Source organism: Engraulis encrasicolus, chromosome 14 (assembly GCF_034702125.1).
Source record: "Engraulis encrasicolus isolate BLACKSEA-1 chromosome 14, IST_EnEncr_1.0, whole genome shotgun sequence".
NCBI lineage: Eukaryota > Metazoa > Chordata > Actinopteri > Clupeiformes > Engraulidae > Engraulis > Engraulis encrasicolus.
The window spans coordinates 24,056,227-24,082,286 of NC_085870.1; the positions used below are offsets into that span (position 1 = coordinate 24,056,227).

General features: G+C 46.7%; 1 protein-coding gene across 1 annotated transcript; it reads left to right on the top strand.

Annotated features, from left to right (window-relative positions):
• Positions 1-5,271: 5,271 nt before the first annotated feature.
• epha2a (eph receptor A2 a) lies at positions 5,272-24,773 on the top strand. The gene is made up of 17 exons (XM_063215266.1): positions 5,272-5,414; positions 6,212-6,279; positions 7,952-8,612; positions 14,844-14,999; positions 15,501-15,830; positions 16,220-16,347; positions 16,706-16,883; positions 17,713-17,815; positions 17,958-18,013; positions 18,333-18,458; positions 18,750-18,935; positions 19,194-19,255; positions 19,695-19,904; positions 20,797-20,946; positions 21,891-22,084; positions 22,597-22,752; positions 23,034-24,773. Exons 1-17 carry the CDS (start codon positions 5,330-5,332, stop codon positions 23,140-23,142), a joined length of 2,958 nt encoding a protein of 985 aa, XP_063071336.1. The 5' UTR covers positions 5,272-5,329; the 3' UTR covers positions 23,143-24,773.
• The last annotated feature ends 1,287 nt before the right edge of the window (positions 24,774-26,060 follow it).

Below are 26,060 nucleotides of genomic sequence, written 5' to 3' on the forward strand. Positions count from 1 at the left end.
CACACACACACACACACACACACACACACACACTCAAACGATACACATTCACACAACACACAACACACACACCCTCTCTCTCTCTCTCTCTCTCTCTCTCTCTCTCTCTCTCTCTCTCTCTCTCTCTCTCTCTCTCTCTCTCTCTCTCTCTCTCTCTCTCTCTCTCTCTCTCGCCTGCCTCCTGTCGTCCTGTCCTGACACTTGGCTTCCTCCCTCTCCTTTTGTTGCTGCTCCCGGGCACAGGATCCCAGTTAAGCTGAGCACACAAACACACGCATATGAATGCAGCCCAGGGTCTGTGTGTGTGTGTGTGTGTGTGTGTGTGTGTGTGTGTGTGTGTGTGTGTGTGTGTGTGTGTGTGTGTGTGTGTGTGTGTGTGTGTGTGTGTGTGTGTGTGTGTGTGTGTGTGTGTGTGTGTGTGTGTATGTGTGTGTGTGTGTGTGCGTGCGTGTGTGCATGCATGTGTGCGTGGGTGTTTGGTTGCGTGTGTGGGTGTGTGTGGTGGATGTGTGTGGGTGTTTGGGGTTTTGAGTCAGTGGGATGGGGATGGGGAGGGGCGAGGCGAGGGTGAGGTGGGTGAGGGGTGTAAGGTGGTGGGGAGGGGGGTTGTGCTCATCCTCAACCCCTTCCCCTCTCCCAACAAGCGTTACATTGACAAGGCACTTTACCAGGCATTACATGCACCCCATGGGATGAGATTACGCTTGCTCAGAGCTGCTTCTGTGCGCAGCATAATTCAATTACCAAAAAATAAGGACTCTATAATGGTGCGTTTCATTGGGTTAGGCCTAGTAGAGGTCTACTATTCAAAGGATGTTTGTGTTGGAGTAGTTTAATCAAGTTTGTTAGCGTCAAAAATGTGACAGGAATTTTGTCAGGTTTGAGTGATTGTTTAAGCGTCAGTTTCTGAGCCTGCAGACAGAAACTCCCCGAGCACTTCTCTCTGCTAGATTTTAAATATGGTGAAGTTACAGGTTACGGCAAAGTTGGGGTGTTTTTCTTTTGCTAAGAATATCACATTGGTACTGAGTTAAATCCTGGGCTGTGTTTAATCCTGGTTCGAGTCTCTTTGAATCTTATGCCCGTGTTTGCATGAATTTTTCAACACAATTGTGCAGCATGATTGAATTTCAACAAAAGTGTTGTTGTACGTTGGTGTATTCTCTAAATAAATTTAAATTGTTTTGATTGAAACCCTCTGAGACACCTACCTATACTGATATTTGCATACGAAACCCTGCGCCATAGTCTTTTGACTTAAAAATCTGTGCAAAAAAAACCTGTGACCAGCTTGCATATGCTCTCTCTTTCTCTTTTTTTTCTCAGCAGAAAATCAGGACTTGGGAGTTGAACACACCTTCTTGATCGCTATTCTTTGCCTACCAACACCCTCCCATCACACTCTCCCCCTCTGCTGTCAGTCTTGTAGAGCACTTAACAAAGCCCTTAAAGCAGCGAGCCTGAATTTGCATGACACACAATGCAGCACCGCCTCTTTGTTTGCTGTGTCGGCGCGAGGCACACCACCGTTGGGGAAGGTGGTGGTGGTGTTCGTGGTGGTGGTGTGTAGGGGCTTGTGGTTGTGTGTGCTGGGGGATGCAGGAAAGCCGACGACAGGGTGGGACAAAGGGGTCAGTTGTCCCGGCCGGGTCCAGGGAGCAAGGGGGCCCATTACTTGATTTTCACTACATTGTATGTATTGTATGGGGGGGCTCTTTCAGATGACATTGTCCTGGGCCCAGCCAAAGCTGTCTGCGGTCCTGGGGGAATGAGTAGTGCAGCCTGAGGGGATGTATGGGGGTTGCAAGGGTAAAAGAAGGGGAGGAAGAAGGGATAAGAGAAGGGAGGGGAGGTGAGAGGAGGCGAGGGGAGGTTAGGGGAGGTGAAGAGAAGAGAAGCCGGTGTGACCTCTCAGGGTTGATGCTACTGCTGCTTTGTGACCCTTGAAAAGCACGGGCCCAGCCTCCTGGCGTGAGTGCTTTTGGGTGACGGCGATGGGCCTGTGGAGCGGGGACGCGAGAGGGAGGGCGTGTGGGTGCCAGGGCACACAAGAGCTCTGCAAGGGCTCTGCAAGATCCGTGAGAGAGAGAAAAGAAGGCTTCTCACCCCCGAGGTGGAGCAATGCGAGTGTGGGTGTGTGGGTGTGTGTGTGTGTGGGTGGTGTGGTGGGTGTGGGTCTGGGTGTGCGTGACAGAGTGTCTGCGTGTGTGAGAGCAAGAGCAAAGGGAGCGAGTTGTGTGTGTATTGGGCCGGGCGATGGGGGGTTGGTTGGGGGCAGGGTGACGGGGCTTTAGTAGTAGTGGAGGGGGAGGATGTGGAGGAGGCTGACGGAGGGGGAATCAAGGCTCAAGCATGACATGCTCCTTTGCTGAATAGAAGGCGCTTCCATTGTAAACAGCACTTCAGCGTCAACGGTAGCCGGAGCCCCAAACGGAGGCAGGCCATTCTCTCGGTGTGTGTTTGGACACCCTGCCACCGTCCCGCCACACTGGGTGCACTCAGCCGTTACAGCCATAAATGTTCAACCCTAATGTGGCCGGTATGCGTGGGACTGTGTGTGTGTGTGATTGTGTGACTGTTTGTGTCAGCGTGTGTGAGTTTGAGTGTGTGTGTGTGTGTGTATGTGTGGTTGTGTGACTGTTTGTGTCAGTGTGTGTGAGTTTGTGTGTGTGTGTGTGTGTGTGTGTGTGTGTGTGTGTGTGTGTGTGTGTGTGTGTGTGTGTGTGTGTGTGTGTGTGTGTGTGTGTGTGTGTGTGTGTGTGTGTGTGTGTGTGTGTGTGTGTGTGTGGATGTGTGTGCGTATGTGTGTGTGTAGGATGTGTGGGTTTCGCACGTGTGTGTGTGCGCCTGTGCATGCGTGTGTATTTTGCCCCCATGAATATATATGCCTGTGTTTCCGAGCGAGTATGCTCTTCGTATGCTCCCTCTACAACATGATAAATCACACAACACCACATATTGGCCCCTGCGTTCCTACTTAAGGAGACAGTGATGAATGCTGGTTAATATTCATGACAAGGCGCTGCCTTAACCCACTTTGTTTAGTTTGCGTGTGCGGCTTGGTTAATGCATGTCATGTCACCATCACCTGTGGTGCAGCTGTCCATGTGAGCCAGACTGTTTGTTGCCAGATGAGAGTGATGATTTCCAGCCCAAAAAATGCTCAAAAGCCGCCTTGAAGCACTAAATCCCACCCAATTCTATTGATTTCTCTGGGTAAAATGTTGCGGGTTTTCCTGCAAAATGCCATTTTTACCTGCACACGGCCATCCTAAGCAGCCCAATTGGGCGGGAAGCAGCCCAATCTGGCAACACTGGCCAGACTGTTGGTTGGTTGGCTGGTTGGTCCGGCGCTGCATGGCTTTTGTACAATGCCTGTCTATAACGTTGGGATGAAACTTCACCCTGCATCGAGGCTGGGAGGGACCTAAGAACAGGCCTGGGCATGTGTGTATGTGTGCGGCCACCTCTATACATTGTGGGCCAGTGTCTTTGAAAATGCAAAGAAACCAACAGCATTGGCCCTACCGTGGCTCTAACGGTAGGACACTGGTCTGCTGCTGCACCGGCAACCCGGGCTCGATTCTAGCCTGGGTCCTTTGCCGGACCTTCCCCATTTCTCTCTCCCCACTTGTTTCCTGTCAAGTCTCTAACTCTCCTGTCATAAATAAACTCATAAAAGACACCCCCCCCCCCCCAAAAAAAAACAACAACCCCAAAAGCAAAAACAAAAAACAACTGCATCAGCCTCTATACATGGGTTTTCTTTGTCTATAAACACAGTGTTGTGAGGAGGGGCTAGACACTGGCAGCCAACCATGCACGTGAGCTAATGTTTTGACTGACAACGGTTTCCAACAATCAGAGTTTGAGTTGTGTGCGGCCAGGGTCGCACAGCCAGGGGAAAACAAAAATGTTGAACCCATGTATGGACTGTCGGCCCACCGGCAAATGCCCTTTATACCAGACTACCAATCTAGGCCTGTGTGCACGGCTGATGAATATGCATGGATGCTCACAGCCGGAGCGCTGCTGCTGCTGCTGCTAGCTATAGCTCCCGTCCCGTTCCGTCTCAAGACAAGACTCTTGTGTGGATGTCAGATCCGTGTTTGACTCCCGGGTCAAGGGATTCTGAGAGCTTCTTAAGACCTGTGCACAATGGAGACTTGACTCGAAGATTCCTGAGGGTTGCCAGGCGAGGGACTATTGTGCGCGCCCCTTGCGCTGTCTACATATTCATAGCCCCTCCAGGTCATTAGTAGGCATTCATTCATACAGGCACACCCACTTGACCCCCGTCCCCCTGGTAACCGTGGGAAAGCCTTATGTCGGGTCGAACTGCTCAATATATACAACTTGTTAGGAACACAAGATGATACCAATCTGTCACATCAAGTGGGTGATTTATAGTAAATAGGGAATATAGGGAGTCTTTAGAGTAGGCTACTTTAGACTACTTGAACAACTGGGAATATAGGGAGCCTTTAGAGTAGGCTACTTTAGGCTACTTGAACAACTGGGAATATAGGGAGTCTTTAGAGTAGGCTACTTTAGACTACTTGAACAACTGGGAATATAGGGAGCCTTTAGAGTAGGCTACTTTAGGCTACTTGAACAACTGGGAATATAGGGAGCCTTTAGAGTAGGCTACTTTAGGCTACTTGAACAACGAGGTAATGGGTAGCCTATACTGTCTGAGACAACAAATAAAGACTATTTAGTAAATGCAAATTAGTGGTGTGTAATTTCACAACATTATTATCAAAATAAAAAAATAACTGTGAAGTAGCCAAAATTGGCCCATTTAGTGCTCTGAGCCCTTATCACCATGTGATATTGGTCCCTTTGTGGATGAAACCATAGGTTTCTGATTTTCGTTTGCTTTGAATAAACAGGCACAAACAAATTGTAGAGCTCAGCTGTTGTATTTATTGAGGTTAACAAATGCGCAAGGGACAATGTGAAATCAACAGTAGCCTAAAGGCAACGCTCTTGCACTCCTCTCTGAATTCAAAAGCAAAACGAAAAAAAAAGCGCCTAAAATTGAAACCAAAATCCCCCCCCATTTGGACCCATATCTCACACTCATAATGAATCAGTGCACTAACTGGACCACCTCCCAAATACTTCCGTCAACCGCAGGTGCAATCTCCGCCCTCATGACCATATAAGGGGTAAACACACATTCCATGAGGCGGGGTCAATGACGCGACAGTTCCTGAATGAGCTGTAGGGCTGCCGCACTGGGTGGAAAAGTTGGAAAGCTTCTCGGTAGAGTTGAAGAACGGGTGGTCCGTCTCCGCGAAAAGGGATTATAAACGTTACAGATATGGACTCCCGGCGTGTACAGTTTTTTACTTTGTTTTTATGTATATTTATTACCTCGCTATTTATTGTCGTTCATGGAAAACAAAGTAAGTATCGCATTTTTTCAGGTTTTCTTTTCCAATAGAAATGATTTGAATCGTCCCACATGGCTACGGGATGTCCTATAATGCGTGCGTGTATTCAATGTAGCCTACTCTGTCTGTGTCCATGTTAGATTCCGTTATTTTTGTTTAGTTGTAACACTCAGTAGAAAAGTCTGCGATGCGAAACTGTTTTATTTGCTACATTGAATGCCTTTGTCCGGCCATGTTTTGAATTCCAATAGCAGCATTGTGTTCTTTACATCTAAAACAACATCCTGCCACTGGCGTAGTCACTGTAAAATGTTAAAGGATATGGTTTGAATTTGTGATGAGGACTAACAGCCGACATGGTTGCTGTCACTGGCACTCACATTTTTTATTTAACAATGTCACAGTGTTTCTAACCAGGACAAGCATTCCGTAAAATATAGGGTATTTAAATAGACTGCTCATATCACATGATCACCTGTTGCAGATTACGGTAATTAACTTATAATATGTTAGCCTATATTTAATATTATGTTGCATATCCAATAACCTATTCGAAATAATTAGACTAAGAACAACTCTAAACCTTAATCATAAACCAATAGCTCTTCTCAAAGCATTTCTGTCTGACTTTCTTTTTTTTGGGGGGGGGTCACTTGTCATAGAATCTTTCAAGACAACTGTCATACCAAATGTATTGCAGAGGGTGGTATCTCTTGCTCTTCACAATATGGCCATTGTATTAATATGGCCACAAAGTCATTCCATATTCGTGATAGTATCTATATGTTTACATTCTCTGTCTTCTCCAGATGTGATGTTGGATATGAAGTCCTCAGGGGGGGACTTGGGCTGGCTGCCTTCGCCCAGTGAGGAGGGGGTGAGTCTTTGAACCTGCGTCCGCTTCAGACCTAGCTGTTTTGATTTGCCATATTGTACTCTGGTCGCTCAAAGCAGTCATCACAGGCCTTCCCCTCAAAGCGATGCCCCTATTTGACTTTGGGATATAACACTGTGTGATGACAGCATAAAGACCCCTTGGCTCTTTTTAAAGCAGAAAATGAAAAGCCTTAAAGGCTAAAAGAGCTTTCCGATTTAGGCTGTTCAAAAGAGCTAGGGAGCTAGCAATGTTTGAGGTGGTTGAGCCATGAGTTTTATTGTCCTTTTGCCCCATTGAGAAGAGGAAATGAGTCAGTGTACAGAAGCTCAGATAAAACCCTTCTCTAGTATGACCAAGAATGACAACACCATATGAGTAGCCAAGCCAGAAGTTTTTATTATGACAGTTTGCCCCCAACTTAAACCCACTCATATCCGCTCTATATCTCCCTCAGTAATAAAAGAAACCAGACTCAACTCAGTTTCTGTGCCTCGTTATCAGTGGCATTGTGTCCCCTCTGTGTGTCTTGGTACTGTATCAGTCCCCACCGATAGCCCCTTTATCTAATGTCCCTCCCTCCCTTCTGGCCTGTTATTCAATTAAAGTGAGGTCGGCTTTATTATCAGTGTCTTCGTATGCACAGGTCATACAAGGAAATTGAAATGACTTTTCTCTCTATCTCAGGGGTGCCAAACTCAAATTGTCCGAGGGCCGAAATGAAAAAAAAATTGTGGGCTAAACTCAATATTTATATATATAAAAAAGGACTGGCATTGTGAATACACTTAATACTCATATTTACATTTCACCAACAGATTCCCATCATAGTTCAAATGTGCCTGCACACATTCTATTGCGTATGAGTGTGAGCTGTTTCACTGGCCTGGGCCCACTCATATTAATATGACACACCAAATTTCATATTCAAGCCTTATTACGCACTAATGTTGTATGAAGGGCAACTGTCATACACTTTTGAAATGATCTCGCAGGCTAAATAAAATGACTCTGCGGGCCAAATGTAGCCCCCGGGCCTGAGTTTCACATCCCTGCTCTATCCCATGCAAAGACATAGACATACTCAGGACTGAAATTAACAGTACAGACACTGAAGTGCAAGACAGGACCAATAACAGAGTGTAACAAGTAATGACGAAGTAATAAGTAGCATTTGAGACATTTAACATTTAAATCTTAACATTCCTTCTCTGTCTTCCTGTGCAGTTGGAGATTGTACAGACCCACTATCTGTGCCTTGTTATCAGTGTCACCTCTGCGTGTCTCTGTATTGGCCCCGACTGATAGCCCCTGTCTCATGCCCCTCCATTGTCTTTTTTTGTTATTAGGACTCTCATTATGGTGTATGAATGTGTACTGTATGTGTGTATGTCTATGTCTATTAACTTTTTTCACTACCAGCCGCAGCCAAGGTGGCTAGTAGATGTTTTAATCTTACTAGCCAAAAACACACTCACTAATGGGTCAATATAAAGTTGGCCTTTCTACCAGCCAAACATTGTCCGGTTGGCTGATGTTAATTTAGAGCCTATGAGCCTTAGAGTCTATGAATGAAAGCACTTTGAATCAACTTCATACGTAGCTGTGATATTGTGCTATAGAGATGCTGTATATTTTGACTGATTGATTGATTGACTGATTTCCGGCTCTGCAGTGGGAGATAGTGCAGACGGTGATTAACGGCTCGCTGCTGTACACGTACAGCGTGTGCAACGTGGCCAACGACGGCGACCAGGACAACTGGCTGCGCACCACCTTCATCCAGCGGCCGCCGGACGTCCAACGCGTCTCCGTGGAGATGCAGTTCGTGGTGCGCGACTGCGGCACCTTCGACGGCAGCCTGCCCTCGTGCCGCGAGACCTTCGGCCTCTACCTCTACGAGTCGGACGTGGACGTGGGCACCAGCTTCCGCAAGGCCAACTTCCGCAAGGTGGCCACCGTGGCGCCCGACGAGGTCACCGCCAACCAGCGCGGCGGCAAGGTGGCGCTGCGCGTCAACATCGAGACCAAGACCGTGGGGCCGCTGTCCCGGCGCGGATTCTACCTGGCCTTCCAGGACTCCGGAGCCTGCGTGGCCCTGGTGTCGGTCCGGGTGCACTACACTATCTGCCCCGCCACCACCCGCGGTCTGGCTGCCTTCCCTGAGAAGGTGGCTCTGGGAGCGCTGACCCAGGTGGAGGGCGCCTGCGTGGAGAACGCCGTGATGGGTGCCCAGGCGCCCGCCATGTACTGCACCTCCGAGGGCGAGTGGATGCTACCCGCGGGGCAGTGCCAGTGCCGGGCCGGATACCAGGCTGCGGAAGACTCCTGTGAAGGTGAGATGGCTGGCTGTTTCTTACTTCCTTTCTTTTTTTAATTTGGGGCCTTTCTTGGCTTTGTTATTGGATAGAAGAGCAGTTGAGAGGAGATGGGAAAGCAATGGGAGGGAGAGACAGACAGAGGAGGATCGGGAATAACTCGTGCTGGAATCGAACTTTGGTCTTGAGCTTTACAGTCGTTACTCTGGCCATTTGAGCCTCAGCCCTTAATTTCTTCCTTCTAACACTATTGGGCACAAATATTTTTGAGAGTTTTCTTTTTCTTTCGATCAGTCTGTGTTTTTGGGTTCTTGTATCCCACTTTAAACTCGGGAGCTTATTATTTCCACTTCAAGTGGTGTTTTGTGTTGAAAGAAAACCTGTTTGTTTGGATTGCAAAGCGACATGTCTTGAGTTGTCTGGCAAAAAGCCTTTGTCTTGCATTACAAAACACTCCTCGTCCGGTCGTCTTCTTCTCCTGGCAATTATTTGCCGCATCCTCTTACATCTTTAAAGGAGCTCTAACACTCAATCTGCAGCACAGAAGGAATATTTGTTTTCATTTTTTTCCCTTCTCTCTCTTCTTTTGTCTCTGGGCTATGTGTGTGGTGGTAATCCCCAACTCTGTTGGAAGTCCAGAGTGTGTGTGAGGCGGCAGGCAGGGTGTGAGAGAGACTGTGAGAAAAGAGAATGACTTGAGACCCAAGGAATGCCAGTTATTTTCACACCCTGTCACCTGTCGACTCGGTGTTTCCGCTCTGTCTTTTGTCAGGCATATCAGGTTCAGGTGTGGGCTTTACCCCGGCGGCGGGGGAGGGGGAGGTGGAGGTGGAGGTCCAGAGCTGGGAGATGGGGTGGGGTGGGGGGGGGTTATACCTCACAGTCACACACAACTGCTGGCTTTGTCTCTCCTTTGATCTCAGGCTTTTCTTCTCTTGTTTCCCTTCCGTGCTTTTGAATGTGAAAGCAGAGTAAGAACGAGAGAAGGGGAAGAGAGAAGAAAGAAAGAAAGAATGAAAGAAAGACAGAGGAGAAACAGAGCGAGTGAGTGAGTGAGTGAGTGTGTGTGAGAGAGATAGAGAGAGAGAGAGCGAGGGAGCATGAGCATAAGCGATGGAGCGAGATAACAGATGGTTAAAAGCCTTGAGGAGCTGGCCACAAAAAAATCCAGGGAGGCGCTCCCATTCCAGCAGAAGCCACACTTGATACATTTCTAGAATGCTATGCGCAGTATGCATGCAGTTGGAGGGGATATGGCTCACGCGTGCAGTGCGGTGTAGTGTAGTGTAGTGCAGTCTGTTGTGTGCCAGCAAGGCAGGGCTGGATGGATAATAATATGAGTGGAATGACAGGGATGGGGAACGTGAGAAAGAGAGGAGAGGCCAGGTCTGTAATCTTCTTCTGCAGTTTGAGGCTTTCTGTTGGGATATTTCTCTCTCTCACACACACACTCACACTCACACACACAGTCATTAAACATTCACAAGGACACACACACACACACACACACACACACACACACACACACACACACACACACACACACACACACACACACACACACACACACACACACACACACACACTTACTTAGCGCACCCGTCCCAGACTGGCATGACTAAGACAGCTGTCATGAGTCAGTGCGTGTTACCTTAGCATTATCCTCCCTTTGCTGTGTGTGTGTGTGTGTGTGTTTCCCCTCGCCCGGTTGCCATAGCACACAAACCAAAAGATTACAGGGGGACGGTGGACAGGAGACACCTGGTTTCCCAACCACTGACTCACGCATCCTGAGAGGAAGGCCGGCTTTTTCCTGGACACATCAGTTATGCTGTGTCTGCTGTATGTGTATGTGTTGGCCCCAGCCATGTTATGTTATCTTGGAAGTCCGTCCAATCCCACTCTACTCTACTATACTATAAGCCTAGCCTGGATGGAACCGTGCTGTAATTCTGCCCTACTACTACACGAAACCAGTGATGAGTTGTGTCCGTCGACGTTTTAACGGAACGAAATGGGACTGGTTTTGGAGGATTAGGATTTTTTTTTTTGTGCCTTCTTGCTTTTAACCGCACGGGATGCATGTCCTTACCCAGCAGACACGGGTTAAGCCAAGCCATAATTCTCAGTCTCAGCAGGGCTTAACTCTTTCATAAAAGACACTTATCTCGACCAGTTACTAAGCTGAAAAGACGCTGGTTTTGCACAAACATTACATACAAACATGTACAAACATTGGCACCGCGTAAACATAAGCGGAAATGGCAGCGAGAGAGAGAGAGAGAGAGAGAGAGAGAGAGAGAGAGCGAGAGAGAGAGAAATAATAAAAAAAAACTCCATGGATAAATTCTAGGATGTTGCGAGTGAGAAGGAAGGGCACGTCCTGGAATGAATGATCGAATGCTCTTTAAACTTCTTTTTTTGGAAGCGGCAGAATTTCACACCTGAGGCGGAAAGGGGAGAGTGGCGAGGAAGCTTGATATTAAATAGGTGGATGTGTTCCATCTCCGATCTCCGCCAGAGCCAAGTGCCAAGGCCTTCATTAGATGAAACGAGCTCACGCAGGGGAACAATAAGCACACACACACACACACACACACACACACACACACACACACACACACACACACACACACACACACACACACACACACACACACACACACACACACACACACACACACACACACACACATACAGAGTGCTCCTCTTTGACTGCAAGGCTATTGTACCGAGAGGGCATATTCATTACAGAGGAGTGCCATTTGGAGAACAACAAGTCTCCTCTCTGCTCTGCTGTGCTCTGCCCTGGCTCTGCTTTTTGTGTTAGGGGGTGCTGACTTTCTGCTGCGCTCTCTGACCTTTGTTTGTCCCTCTGCTTAAACCACACAGGCTTTTTTCTCTCCCCCCACCATGACCTCTGATCTCGTGGATGTAAAGCCACCTGCCCTGACTCTAGCTGGCATAGATAGTGAGTGGTTTGGCAGGGAGAGAATAGCGGCGGGGGGTGGGGGTTGGGGGTCGTCCTGGACTTCTTTTCAGTCCCCTCTGTGCTTCAGGGGCAACATGATATATTGTGTACAACTCCCTTGGTGCCATGTGATGTGTTGCTGCTATTACATCCAGGGGCGTTGTTTTGTTTAGTGTTTTTTTTTTCTTTTTGTCAGAGTCTCTAATTAGCGGAACAACCGAAATGGCTGCCCACTTTGATTGTGTTTAATCGGCCCTGGCAACCAAAAGTGTTTTTTTTTCCGCTCCCGTTGCGATTTATTTTACAACTGCACTGTAATGTGTGTCAATGTGTCAGGGTGAGAGACCGTGTCCTTTTTATGTCTTTTGTGTGTGTGTGTGTGTGTGCCTGTGTGTGTGCACGTGTGTATATTTTTATCTGTGTGTGCGCGCGTGTTTGTGTGCATGCCTCTGTGTGCGTGTGTGTGAGCATGTCTGTGTGTGCATTCGCATGCGTCTTTGTGCGCGTGTGTGTGCATCCGCATGCATATTTGTGCGTGAGTGTGCGCATTCGCATGTGAATTTGTATTTGTGCGTGTGTTTGTTGTGTGCGTGCCGTGTGTGCCGTGTGTGCATGAGTATTGGCTAGTTCAATGACCATAACAGACCATCTGCCACATCGGAGGCCAGTCGGTGCGGCGCAGCTAATCTTTAACACGCTAGTTTGTTTCCCTCTGCTCTCCTCTCCCACCGTGGGGTTAGAAACAAGAAAGAAAGACACCGATTTGTGTGCTGCTGTGTCAGTGTGAACCTCACTGAGCATTTCAAATCATCCCTTAAAATAGAGACCCACACAGACACACACGTAGGCTCTAAAATGGGTGAGGAGGAGGAGAAGGGCTATTTTTCCCACTTCCCCACACATACCACCACCATCAGTGTGTCCTGCCCACTCCCGTCCCGTCCTCTCCTCTCCTCTGTCCCCACCGTGTCTGTGTCCACCGACGCCAAATGTGCCCTGGCTGAAATTAGCCCAGCGCGGCCGGCCACAGCTGCCCATAAAGCGTGGGCTTGAAGCCCTCACCACCAGCAGACTTCTCTGTGTAGTGGTGGAGGTGGTGCCGAAAAATAGGCTTTAGATCCCAGTCAAGCATATCCACCTCTTACATGCCACGCTCTGATTTCACAAGAGAGTCCAGACACGCTAACTTCATTTTTTTCCCCCCTGCCAGTCTTATTTTTGTGAGCTGTGTAGTATTACACTGTTACTAATGTGTTGTGATGTCAGTGGGAGTGTAAACTGCTTCCAACATCTTGTGCCATACTCTTTTTTTTTAAATGTGTAGGAGTAACTTGATTTTAATTATTCGTGTTCTGATGGATGCTGCCAATCAGAAGGTGGGGAACATAGGCGTAGCATACAATCGGCCGACTTAATTGTCAGTATCTCAACACAGAGGCGCTAACGACAGGGTTACTGCGGGTGTGGTCCGGATGTCTACACCACTTGGAGTTTCACTTTGTGTCGCACACACAGTCACACACTCATAGGATTGCAACAGGTCCATATTTGCTCAGTTTCTTCCTTGTGTTTGTGGAAAAGGGGGAGTCAGAGGTTTACTCATCTGCTCCTATGGCAACAGGCTTGCCGACACTTAAAAGAAAAACAAAAACAAACCTGGAGCTCGGGTGAGAACTCCTGACACCACGCCATGAGGAGACCACCCCAGACATCACCCTCTCTCTCTCTCTCTCTCTCTCTCTCTCTCTCTCTCTCTCTCTCTCTCTCTCTCTCTCTCTCTCTCTCTCTCTTTCTTTCTTTCTCTATCTCTCTCTCTCACTCTCTTTCTGTCTCACTTTCTGTCTGTCTTACTAGTTATGTTGCTCTGTGTCTCTGTCTGTCTCTCTGTGTGTCTGTCTGTCTCTCTCTCTCTCTCTCTCTCTCTCTCTGTGTCTCTGTCTCTCTCTCTCTGTCTCTCTCTCTATTTATGTATATATCTTTCTCCTCTCTCTCTCTCTCTCTCTTCTCTTGTCTCTCCTCACCCACAGTTCTCCCACTCCAACCCGATACCCTGTTTCCCACCCCACCCGTCTTCCATGGGGTAGAGTCTCAATTGTGGCCCAACACCATACAGATCAGCTTTCTCTTTTTGTGACTTTTCTGGGTGGGGGTGGACAAGTAGACGGGTGGATGTGTGTGGGTTGAGGAGGAGGGGGGTTGTTGGTTGGGGAGTTTCCAACAGCCTATTCTCAATGGCTCCCCCACCCACCTTTATTCTCCAGCGATCACACTAGACATGATCTAAAGGCATTTTTTTTTTACCCCTCCTTTCCCATCCACATTCCTTCCACTTCCTCCCCCTCCTCCTCCGACCTCTTCACCTCCTCTGCCAGCCTCCCACTCTCTCCTCTCCTTTCCTCTCCTCTTCCTGTGTCCACTTCTTGTTGGCGAAAGATTGTTGCCATTTCGCACCCTGTTCTTCCTCCGACCGGCGCGCCTCTCTCTTTTTTCGCTGCTGCCACTTTGGTCTTGTATGTCAACGTTAGCAAGAAAGGAAGGAAGGAAGGAAGGGGGAAGGCAGGAAGGTCGAACAGACTCGCGTCGAACAGTCTCCGTCATCCTGTTATGTCCGTTCCCCTCCGCATGCCCGGGCCTGTCCTGCGCTGTTTGTCTTGTGTGTCTTTTATAACAGGGAGAGGAAGGCCCGGGGTAATGATATGTTTATGCTGGGCAGGCATGTATGTGTTGTTGAATCCCGCTAGAGAAATCTCTTTTCAATCAGAGTTTTTGCCTGTGTGTGTGTGTGTGTGTGTGTGTGTGTGTGTGTGTGTGTGTGTGCGTGTGTGTGTGTGTGTATGTGTGTGCGAGGGAGGTCTGGGGACTGATGTTGTCTTAGTGGGGGATTGTCCCGTGTTTGGAAGGGAGATTAATTCAGTAGAGGTCCATTCGTCACATTGGAGTAAAGCGCTCTCTATTTTCCTACTCCATGTTTCCTCTTGTTAGACCCCAGCAGAAGTGCTAATTTTTATCTTCACTTCATTTTTTTGTTTGGTATTTTATTAAACATCAATGTAAATGTAATTCTACATTAAAAGTTTTAATATGAAGATATGAAGTGACTTAATTTTGAAGAATGCGTTTTGGCTTGGCTGTGGAAGTCTTTGTGTTGAAAACCACAGAATGACTGTTGGGCTTGCTTCATTCCTGTTGGCTTGGCTCACTGTCCAGTTGTTCTAGCCCCCCTCCGAATGTTTGAGTTTAGCTCACACATGCCCTTCCCTGTGCATTCCTATTTACAGTGTGTGAGGCCGGATTCTTCAAGACTGTCGTCTCCAATGCGCCGTGCGAGCCCTGTCCGGCCAACACCCAGCCGTCTAAGCCTGGCGCCCTCTTGTGTCAGTGCCTGGAAGGGTTCTTCCGCTCGCCTACAGACACTCTCTCCACACCTTGCTCCTGTAAGTATATACCTACTGTATGTACTGCATATGGCTTTCTGTTTAATGAATATGTTAACTGTGCCTGATAACTAATCAACAATATCACTTAATGAACGTATACACTGATTTACCCCAATGAAACTCATCTCGAGTCTAACTCTAGTAGACGAATCAGTGCAATTGCATTTGTAATGAAGATTTTTCTGATTGCTGACTCCTTGTTGTAATTAATCAAGTCAGTCATACTATACAGCCCAAGAAACCAAAAGCCAGATCCTAAATAAATTTAGTTGAATATCATTACAGCAGTCGACTCCAAAGTTTTTTTTCCCTATGATATACAGTGTATTTTGAACATTTCCCAATACATTCAGAAGTTAGGTTTCGAATACAATAAAATACGGTATAAGAAATAAAACATTACAAATCAAAAACAACACTACAACACCTCCAGCAAGTTTTTCTAAGTTTTCTAAGCAAGTTATTTTAATAATCATGCCCCCCCCCTCTCCGCCACAGCCCCTCCCAGCCCCCCGCGTGACGTGGTGGCCACGGCCCTGTCCTCCAGCCGCCTGCAGCTGTCCTGGCGCGTCCCCCTGGACACGGGCGGCCGCAGTGACATCACCTACAGCGTGACGTGCGAGCACTGCGAGGGGGCCAGCTGCGTGTCGTGCGGCGAGCGCGTGCACTTCGAGCCGTCGGACGCGGCGCTGCGGGACACCATCGTGACCGTGAGTGACCTGGAGCCTCACCTCAACTACACCTTCACCGTGGAGGTGCACAGCGGCGTGTCCCGCTACGGCCAGCAGAGGGCAGCCAGCAGCATCACCGCCGTGCTGCAGGACACAGGTGAGGACGGACTGGAGGGCTATCTATCTCTCTGGCTCTTAATAATGTGTGTTGAGACACTCTAGCACAAGCTCTCTCTCTCTCTCTCTCTCTCTCACACACACACACACACACACACACACACACACACACACACACACACACACACACACACACACACACACACACACACACACACACACACACACACACACACACACACACACACATGCACCACTTTCTCTCTCTCTCTCTCTCTCTCTTTTGCTCACACTTTCTCTCTGACCTCCACTACACACACACATACTCACACACACTTCACCAGTTTCATTTGTGACCCGTTGTAGATGTTTGTGCTAGTATTTGTTTGGATTTCCCTGACTCTCTGCCTCTGTCCTGAACTCTCTCAGATCCCCCCATGGTGACGTCCATTCGTCTGGATGACAGCAGCCCCACCAGCCTGTCTCTCTCCTGGACCCTGGACCGCAGGGTACACCCACAGTCCACCCATCGCTACGAGCTCATGTACCGCAAGAAGGTTAGAACAAGTTCTAAATTCCAGTTCTAATTTCCAAACTCCATTGCATGGTACACATGTCTGTTCCACTCCGAACATCTGTGTAGATGAACATCTGTTGTATTTCTTTCTTTCCTTCTTTCTTTCTTTCTTTCTTTCTTTCTTTCTTTCTTTCTTTCTTTCTTTCTTTCTTTCTTTCTTTCTTTCTTTCTTTCTTTCTTTCTTTCTTTCTTGCCTTCTTTCTTTCCTCATACCTTTCATTCTTCCCATCTTCATAAAATGTTAATTTTTTTCTGGGCTTTCATTCCTATTCACCGTACCAATTTGCTAACCTCTCTGCGTCTGCATGTGTTTTCTATTTCTCTCCGTGTGCCATCAGGAGGAGAACAATGAGCAGGAGTTCATCACCTACACCGTGCTGGTTCTGGAGAGGAACTCAGTCCAGCTGAACGACCTGAGTCCTGGTTCCAAGTACGTGTTCCGGGTCCAGACCCTGACCCAGGATGGCCATCCCAGCAGCACCAGCCAGGAATACTTGTACGAGACCCTTCCCATCGGTAAGTAGACACGAGACCATTATGACTCAAGGTTTTAACATCTGAAGTTTATTTTTAGGATTCTTGCACACCTCCTTTTGCCAGGTGCGCAGGAGTGGATCTACTGGGTCACCAATGTATAGAGACAAAGAAGGTCCCGCACACGTTTCACATTTGCTAAGTTTTTACTTGCGACGTTTCGTTCTTGACCTTTCTCAATCAATTCAACAGAACAAATTGGGTCCTACTACTGAATGACGCTCAGAGCGCTCTGTTCTGGTGAATGACTGACGTCATTCAGTAGTAGTACCCGATTGGTCCAGCATAGCTAACCAAACTTAAACTGTGTTTGTAACCATTTGTTCTTTTGAATTGATTGAGAAAGGTCACAGATCGAAACGTCGCAAGAAAAAACTCATGTGTGAACAGTGGGCGGGAGCTTCTGTGTCTCTATCTGAAGTTTAGAATTGTGATTCTAGATGTGTTTCTAAACAATCTGTTATTTCTTTATGGAAATGAGCGATGATAAAGTGAGTTGGCAACAAAATATTACCAGACTTTGAAATATGTCCAAATGTGTCCAACACAATGTCAGTAGTTCATCCTCTTGCGAGTATGTGAAAGGCTCTTCAAATCATATTGCCTCCCTCTTTTACTTCTCTCATTAAGCTTGTGCAAGTGGAGTGGCCCGTTATAGTCTCATTGTGTGTATAAAAACGGACCATCTGTGAACTTAGCAAGGAGAACTGTAGGAAGCATGACCATGGACCGTTGCCACTGATTTTATCCATTTCTGGGTTGTTAATGTGTGCGAGGGAGGGCTGACGTTTGTTATTGTTTTGTTCCACAGCGGAGTACCAGGCCCAAAACAGCTCGATGATCGTAATGGGAGCAATGGTGGGCGGAGCAGTCATGCTGGTGATCGTCGTGGCCGTTCTGCTGATGCATAAAAGGTAATGAAACGGTTTTGGAACGCCTCCCCACTGTCCCCTTTTCAGCTCTGGCTTGACGCGTTTGATTTGTCCCTGATCACGAGCTCTTGTACTGATGATCTCATTGATGATGTACTTATTCTCTATCTTCTCTACTGTACAGGAGACAGAATAGACGCGCAAGGCAGAGACACGATGACAACTACTTCACCTGTGCAGGTAAAAAAAATACACATACTGTACTCTGGTGTTTGTGATAGATGTTGTACACTTGCTTATATTTTGGTTTAAAGTTACAAACGTTATTGTCCTCATGGGGTTGCATATGAGACCAAAAAAAAAGAAAAGAAAAGAGAGAGAGAGAGAGAGAGAGAGAGAGAGAGAGAGAGAGAGAGAGAGAGAGCGAGAGAGCGAGAGAGCATACACAGAATCACTACATATGATTCAATTATGACAATGAATTGTTTTTGAAGTGTCGGATGCCATTGCATCAGCAGTGCATTAACAGTGCCCTCACCTCTGTAACTGTATGTTGTAGAGAAACTGCACCCCCATAAGACGTACGTGGACCCCCATGAGTACGAGGACCCAAGCACAGCTGTCCTCAAGTTCACCAGCGAGATCCACCCCAACCTCATCACCAAACAGAAGGTCATCGGAGTCGGTAAGCAGAATAAGCAGAAGCTTTTTTGTATGGGGATTGTGGAAAGGAATAAATTATTCGTGGACATTCAACGGCCAAATTAACAAATTAATTGCAACATTTCAACAGCCTCTCAGCAGTAGCGTATTGCTTTGTGTCTGAAATGTACCATTTTGACATTTCACCAGCTTTTAATGAGTAACTGATGCAAATGCCTCCGATGGGGGATGTGGATAATTGTCATCGTGTAACAGACACAATTCGTGACATGTCCGCTGGTTTTTAACGCTTCATTTCATTTCCTGTGCTAAGGTGAGTTTGGCGAGGTGTTCCGCGGCGTCCTGAAGAAGGCAGGGCGCGGGGACGTGGCGGTGGCCATCAAGACCCTGAAGCCGGGCTACACGGAGAAGCAGAGGCAGGACTTCCTGTCCGAGGCCTCCATCATGGGCCAGTTCGACCACCAGAACATCATCCACCTGGAGGGGGTGGTCACTAAGTGTGAGTAAAAAACTACATTGTGGCAGTGTGGCAGTAGAATTCATGTGATAGGAGGGTGTTGTTACTAAGTGAGGAACACCAGATCCTTATCATTGAATGAGTGACATCTATTGTTGACCCATCTATTAATGTCTGGGAGTGGTAGTGCCAGAGTAAGGGAGCACTGACGATTTTAATGTTATTCTGGAGGTAAAGAAAAATTGAATAATCTTACTGTTTAATTTAAATATTAACATGAATGTGTTGTTCTCTTTTCAGTCAAACCTGCCATGATTGTTACGGAGTACATGGAGAACGGGGCCCTGGACATCTATCTGAGGGTACGTCATCTTATCTGACTAACGCATCGTATGTGTTGATGCGTTCACATCTTTCTGTTTACAACATCACACAGCACATTGTATACTGTATGAGCATAGAAGGTCCGGAAAAGACGTACTTCTATCTTCATCTTTTCATCACTGTCAACATTTGCATACACTGCTAGACACAGCTGTTTTCAGAGCTCAATAAGTGGCTGATGTTTGGCTGATGTGGCTAAGTGCAGATGTTTTATCTTACTAGCCAATCACACTCACCAATGGGTCAAAGTGGCTTGAAAACCTTCTTTTCTACCAGTCAGACTGAATTTTCAACTGCATTTGGCTGGTTGGCATGTGTTAACTCAGAGCCCTGGTTATTTGTGACAAATGTAAAGTGGAGGAGACGCGCTCAATAAAATAACCTCTCTTCTCTTCATCACTCCACTCCTGTCTGCAGGACCACGATGGTGAGCTGTCCTCGTACCAGCTGGTGGGCATGCTGAGTGGCATCGCGCAGGGCATGAAGTACCTCTCCGACATGAACTACGTCCACCGCGACCTGGCCGCCCGCAACGTCCTCGTCAACGGCCAGCTGGAGTGCAAAGTGTCCGACTTCGGGCTGTCGCGCGTGCTGGAGGACTACCCGGAAGGCACCTACACCACCACGGTAAGTGTTGCTATGACAACAACAACAACATCGATTAGGAGCCACTTATTTACATACACCACTTCTTCCATGTACATATCAAACCATGTGACTTCCACATGGTTTCCATGTGCTAACAAAAATCGTATAAGGGAGAAAGATATGTCAAACCCCGCTCAATGCAAAGGAGTGTGCTCAAAATTCGGTCTCCTAAGGGGGTGTTGTCCCTCCTTCTTCTTCTCTATTTGTGATGTTTGCACAAGATGCTACCGCCATCTACAGCGCTAAGGGGACCCCATTTATTCTCAACCTCAAGACTCTGAATTTCTCCTAATCGAAGTTCTCCTAATCGAAGGTCTCCTAAAGGGGCGTTCACATGGATACCGGAAAAGAACCACACTGATTTATATCTCTCTCATATACGACCTTGCATGGTGGAAACATGTCAGCAAATCAGTGGCGCCTACCTTAGGTGGATGCTAGCCACTGATGGATTATGTACTGCTAGAACAAGTTAACTGACACATGGGGAAAAAATCTGTGAACGTGTGGAGGTCTTTTGAGCGAATACTGAAGCAAAACATGGCTTTATTGTTTGGCTTTTAAACATGGGCTTTTATTGGCCCTGTGGGGCCTTCAAACACTTTATTAGCAGTAAATAGAGATACGATTTCGCCCCCACACATCTCTCCCGGGCACAGACTATTTATTGGATATGTGCCTGTTGAGTTGCATCCTTTATTTTGAAGGCTGTTGTACAATCTGACCTTCGACTCTTTCTTTCTTTCTTTCTTTCTGTTTTACTTTCTCTCTCTCTCTCTCTCTCTCTCTCTCTCTCTCTCTCTCTCTCTCTCTCTCTCTCTCTCTCTCTCTCCCTCTCTTTCTCTGTCCCACTTCTTTTCCCACTCTCTAGGGAGGGAAGATCCCTATCCGTTGGACGGCTCCGGAAGCCATCGCGTACCGGCAGTTCACCTCGGCCAGTGACGTGTGGAGCTTTGGCATCGTGATGTGGGAGGTTATGGCCTTCGGGGAGCGGCCCTACTGGGACATGAGCAATCACGCAGTAAGCAGCACACCACGCCACCATTTAAATGCAATTAAACGCTTTCTCATATTCAGCCTGCCTCGGATCGTGCATTGTTTATAGGTTCAGGGTGTAATGCATGCATGCTTGTGCGTGTGTGTGTGTGTGTGTGTTTGTGTGTGCCCAAGTGCGAGCATGTGTTTGTGTGTAAACGAGAAACCCACGACTGGTAATAACAGCAGTCATCTGTGAAGTCTTCATAGCGAAATGGCTGCATGAAATGGTTTTGCATGAAAGCCTTGCATGTGTTTTGAATTCTCCACTTAGCAGATGTTTCCATTAGTTCCATTAGAGAGGGTTTTGAGCTCTGCGGGTTTCCACCACAGGGGTGGGAAGCAGTCAGCCGAGCCGAGCCGAGCAGAGCCGTGACGTCCTGTTGAGGAGGTGTCATGTCAACATCAGCATTTTATTTACGTACAACAGTAGCACATCTTACAAAACAGCAGCAGCAGTTGACCCCAAAGCACTTCGCAATAGGAGGCTAATATGTATTATTGTGTGCAAACATTAAAAGAGAAACAAATGAGCATTCAACAAAGACAACAATTGGCACAAAATTACAATGAATTACATCAGAAATATCAGAAAACACAGGGCCACTTTAATACAAAGGCTGCCTGGAAGGATTGGGTGCCTGGGGTGCTACCAGAAATTGTAGCCTTGGCTGAAAGAACTTTATTTTTGGGCTGTAATGCCTGGCCTCTGTGGGCCCCTGAGAAGTTTTCAGGGACACACCAAGTACTATTCAAAACAAAGAGAAAGGGCTGAAACAGACTAACGTTTCAATGTCACCTTGATCATCAGAATCCTATCTCGGCAATGAAAAAAAAAACAATGAAACAAAAAAACCCTGACCCTAACCCTAACCCTTTCCGCTCAATGGAAAAAAGCCCATTAATAACATCCATCCTCTTCCGTCTCAGGTGATGAAGGCCATCAACGAGGCCTTCCGTCTACCGGCGCCCATGGACTGTCCCTCCACCGTCTACCAGCTGATGCTGCAGTGCTGGCTGCATGACCGCTCCAAGCGTCCGCGCTTCGTCGACATCGTCAACGTGCTCGACAAGCTGCTCATGAACCCTGAGTCCCTGAAAACTATCGCGAACTTCGACCCAAGGTGAGCAGCGCATTGGTGTGGAAATTAGAGGGTTTTTTTTAAAAAAAGCTCTCTCTTTCACATATGAAATGTTCATTAAGGCCTACAAGATGACACCAGTAGTATGGAATAGCACTGTCTTTTTTGTTGAATTAAGTGTCAAATATTATTGCACATTTTTCATTCTCCGTTCAGAGACCTGTATCATTTCCTATTGTATTGCCTGTGCCCTCTGCAGCTGATTGGGAATTTTATTTCTATCTGGCTTTTAACTAAGAACAGTTGAGAGTAAAAACAGCTGTGAATACATTCAGCTGCTAATACCACTGTATTTTACAGCAGGTGGTTGTTGAAGTTAACGCCTTATCTGACTTTACAAGATTATAAGGGCACCCTCACCACCACCAGATATCATTCCACCACTGTTATCTAACACGAGCCACACCGTCCTTAAGCTGTTGTTCTGTAACCAGTTATATCCGTGTAGGAGCCATAAGTTAATGAGACAGCTCTTATCTTATCTCTCCTCACAGGGTGTCAATCCGCCTGCCTAGCACGAGTGGCGCTGGTGGAGCCCCCTTCAGGTCGGTTGAGGAATGGCTGGAGTCCATGAAGCTGTCTCAGTACAACGAGCTGTTCAGTCGCGCCGGTATCACCAGCATGGAACAGGTCCTACATCTGAAGTCAGAGTAAGTAACACCTCATTCACACTTCACTCAGATCTTATTTTGTCATCTTGCTGTTGTCATTGGGAGTTTTTAAAAAAAAATCTGTTCGGTTTAAAAAGGCCGGCCAAATGAATGTGTTTGTATCTCTGTTATCGCTGCGTGATCCTGGCCAGGATAGGGGAAATTTGTTATCTTTGTAAATGTTTTGTACTAATCTCCCTCTCTCTCTCTCTCTCTCTCTCTCTCTCTCTCTCTCTCTCTCTCTCTCTCTCTCTCTCTCTCTCTCTCTCTCCCCCTTGTAGTGATGTCAGGAACGTCGGAGTGCAGTTGGCAGGCCATCAAAAGAAGATTGTCTACAGCATTCTGGGGCTCCGGGACCAGAGCTGTACTCTGGATGTGTTGGCTGTCTGATCTCTCTGTCAAGAGGTTCGGCCGCGATGCTGCTGCCAAGAAGCCGGCCAGGCCCAGACCTGTCAACACTGTCCTGGAGGGATGGGGCCCACCACCACCCTGACACACACGGCCACAGGCACGTCCAGACATGCCCTGGCACGCTCTACCGTACCGTCAGGTGGACCACACCAGATTTCAGGAACGTTACGCTACATACATGTGAAAGATATTTTTCCCCTTGTAACCTTTGAAGTTTTTGGTTACGTTTTTGTTTTTTTTCTCCTTTTGTACATAGACTGTAATAATAACATTTTTATACTGGATATTTTTGTAACATTTATTGATTGTTTGTCTGTTTGTTTGATATTTGTATTGCTGTTCTGTTATTTGTGGTTGAGAAGAGATTTTTAAGCACCAGGCCATGAAGTGTCTTAACCGCGGGACCAGAAATGAAAAGTGCAGTGGAAGTCTCATTTTTGTGACAATAAGAAGAAAGACTTCATATGTGTGGTCTTGGTTGTTTCGTATGTTATTGCCGTGCTTGAGATAATGGATTTCAAATGTCGAAGACATGAGAAAAATGAGTTTGTACAACAGTGGGGTGTTCCGAGTAAGTGGTCTAGTTACTAACCATGCTATTAACTCAGGCAGAGTAGGAGTAAATCGTAACTCTCCCAATAAAGGGATCTTATGAGCTCATTCCTCTAGCAAAATTAAATCAAAGGGCTCTTCTACTAGTAGATTTACCACTTGCCTTCAGTTAATTTACCCACATAAGTGACTAAACCTGCTTTTCTGGAACACCTCAGTGATGAATACATGAGTACTTAGGTGAGGTCAACATTCCCATGATGGTGTAACGACCCGAGACTAATTAGCAGTGATGGATCCTGAGAAGAGCTGTTGTGCACTACAATAGCCAGGTCAATGAAAGGAGAAATTGCTCCAGTCTCTCTCTCTCTCTCTCTCTCTCTCTCTCTCTCTCTCTCTCTCTCTCTCTCTCTCTCTCTCTCTCTCTCTCTCTCTCTCTCAAAGCTGCCATTTGTCTGTCCTTTCTCGGGAGATTTCAGATCAAGTCTATGTGCACATGTATGTATGTTCCCGCCAGCCAGGAGTGTCCCGTCTTTGTCTGTCTGTTGGCCAATTGCATGCTGCAGCCTTTTTGTGACAGCTCAAACGCCCATTTGTCCAAACGTAATGGTGCAGAGAGCATGTAACTGGAATGCCATGTTAGTCAGCCATGTCAGATAGTCAGGGTGCGATTTGTCAAAAAAAATAAACAGGATGGGATACGTTTCAGATTTTAGTTACATTTATCAGAACCAGAAACCAGATGGGGAGACAATCCCCCTCATCACTCCCTACAAATCGCACCTTGCAGACAGTCATGGATGAAATAGAGGGAACACTCTTTCCTTGGTTTGCCTGTACTGTAGTTATGAACCACTGTTATGCACAGAGGAACAACAGTTATGTTAACCACTTACAAACAGTTTGAAGAGATGTGAACTTAATCGGACGCCATCTTGCTAGTCCTGAACCACTGGGAGGCATGCCCGGACATGCCCTTCCCTTTTTGTCTTAATGCTGCTTGTTTACACAATTATTTAATATTTATTTTATGTTTTTTTATTTATTTCTTGTTTTGAAATGACACTTTGATATTGTTGTATTGTAATGAATAATAAATAAATATTTTAGACTTAACGCTGTTGTGTTCTTTGACACGTGCATACACAACCATTCATGCACGCATGCACTTAACAAAATGCACTCAACTCAACAAAACTCGCACACAGTGCTATGAAAAAAAATACTCAAGGGAAGAAAAGGGGAAACAGATACACACGACCCACTGCCCACTGTACAGTATTCATGTAAGCCAGACATAACAAACAAACAAACAAACAAAGTACAAACAAAAAAAGTATAACACTTGACTCATATTAACAGCCCCCCTTTTTCTGATTGTGATGTTCTGCTGAAACAAATGGCAGTCTGGGATTGGGTTAATTATTATTATTGATAGAGCACTGCTGAAAATGTGGAGTTAAAGGCCTAATTGTATGGGTTCTTGCTTTCACACCATACTCATATCCTATGGATCTTGGTTTAGGAAACAGGAAAGGAGATCGACAGGCCTCTTTGGACAAATGCTGGTAAAGATGTGTTGTAGCTTTGACAAATTCAGTGTCAGTCACAAGGCATTTTGGCAGTTATATTCCACATTGTGCATCAATTATTTCTTTTTTTAAAGGTGGTTGTGCATGTTAACCACCACTGATCACTATAGGTACTTAAATCACTTAAGATATGTATACCGTTAAAAGTTTATCTGACATGGAGTTAGAGTCCATGTCTTTTTAAAAACAGAATTTAGTGATGATGCCAAATTGGGGAATCTCTCTCAACAGAGAGGCTATAGGCCTAGAATCTTGGGTCTCCAGTCCCCAACGTGACACCAGGCACCGCTATATGGGGAAAGAATAACTGCCACTTTATTACCTCCGCCAGGAGGTTATGTGATCGCCTGGGTTTGTGTGTGTGTTCGTTATTGTATGTTCGCACTGCTATTTTCACAGCCTGCCACAAGGTGGCCGGGGGCGCACTGAGCACATGGATGTGGAACATAACACGGATTGCCGTGAAAAGGGGGGGCGGGGTCCACTCTAGTGTTATGTTCCACCTCTGACTGAGCACGAGCGAATATTCCACACGGGTCCTAATAATAATTACCTCCGCCAAGGAGGTTATGTTTGATAATGCTGTCGAATTACTTGCATTTGGCAAAAGTTCACAATGCTGTTGCGAGATGGACAATGACCCCGCAGAACGTTTAGGTTCGCAATGCTGTTCGCTTTTTTTCATGGGGCTCTAAAGACATTAGCCTAGGCTACTAACAGTAAGGCCCTATTTTTACAATAGGCATAACCTTC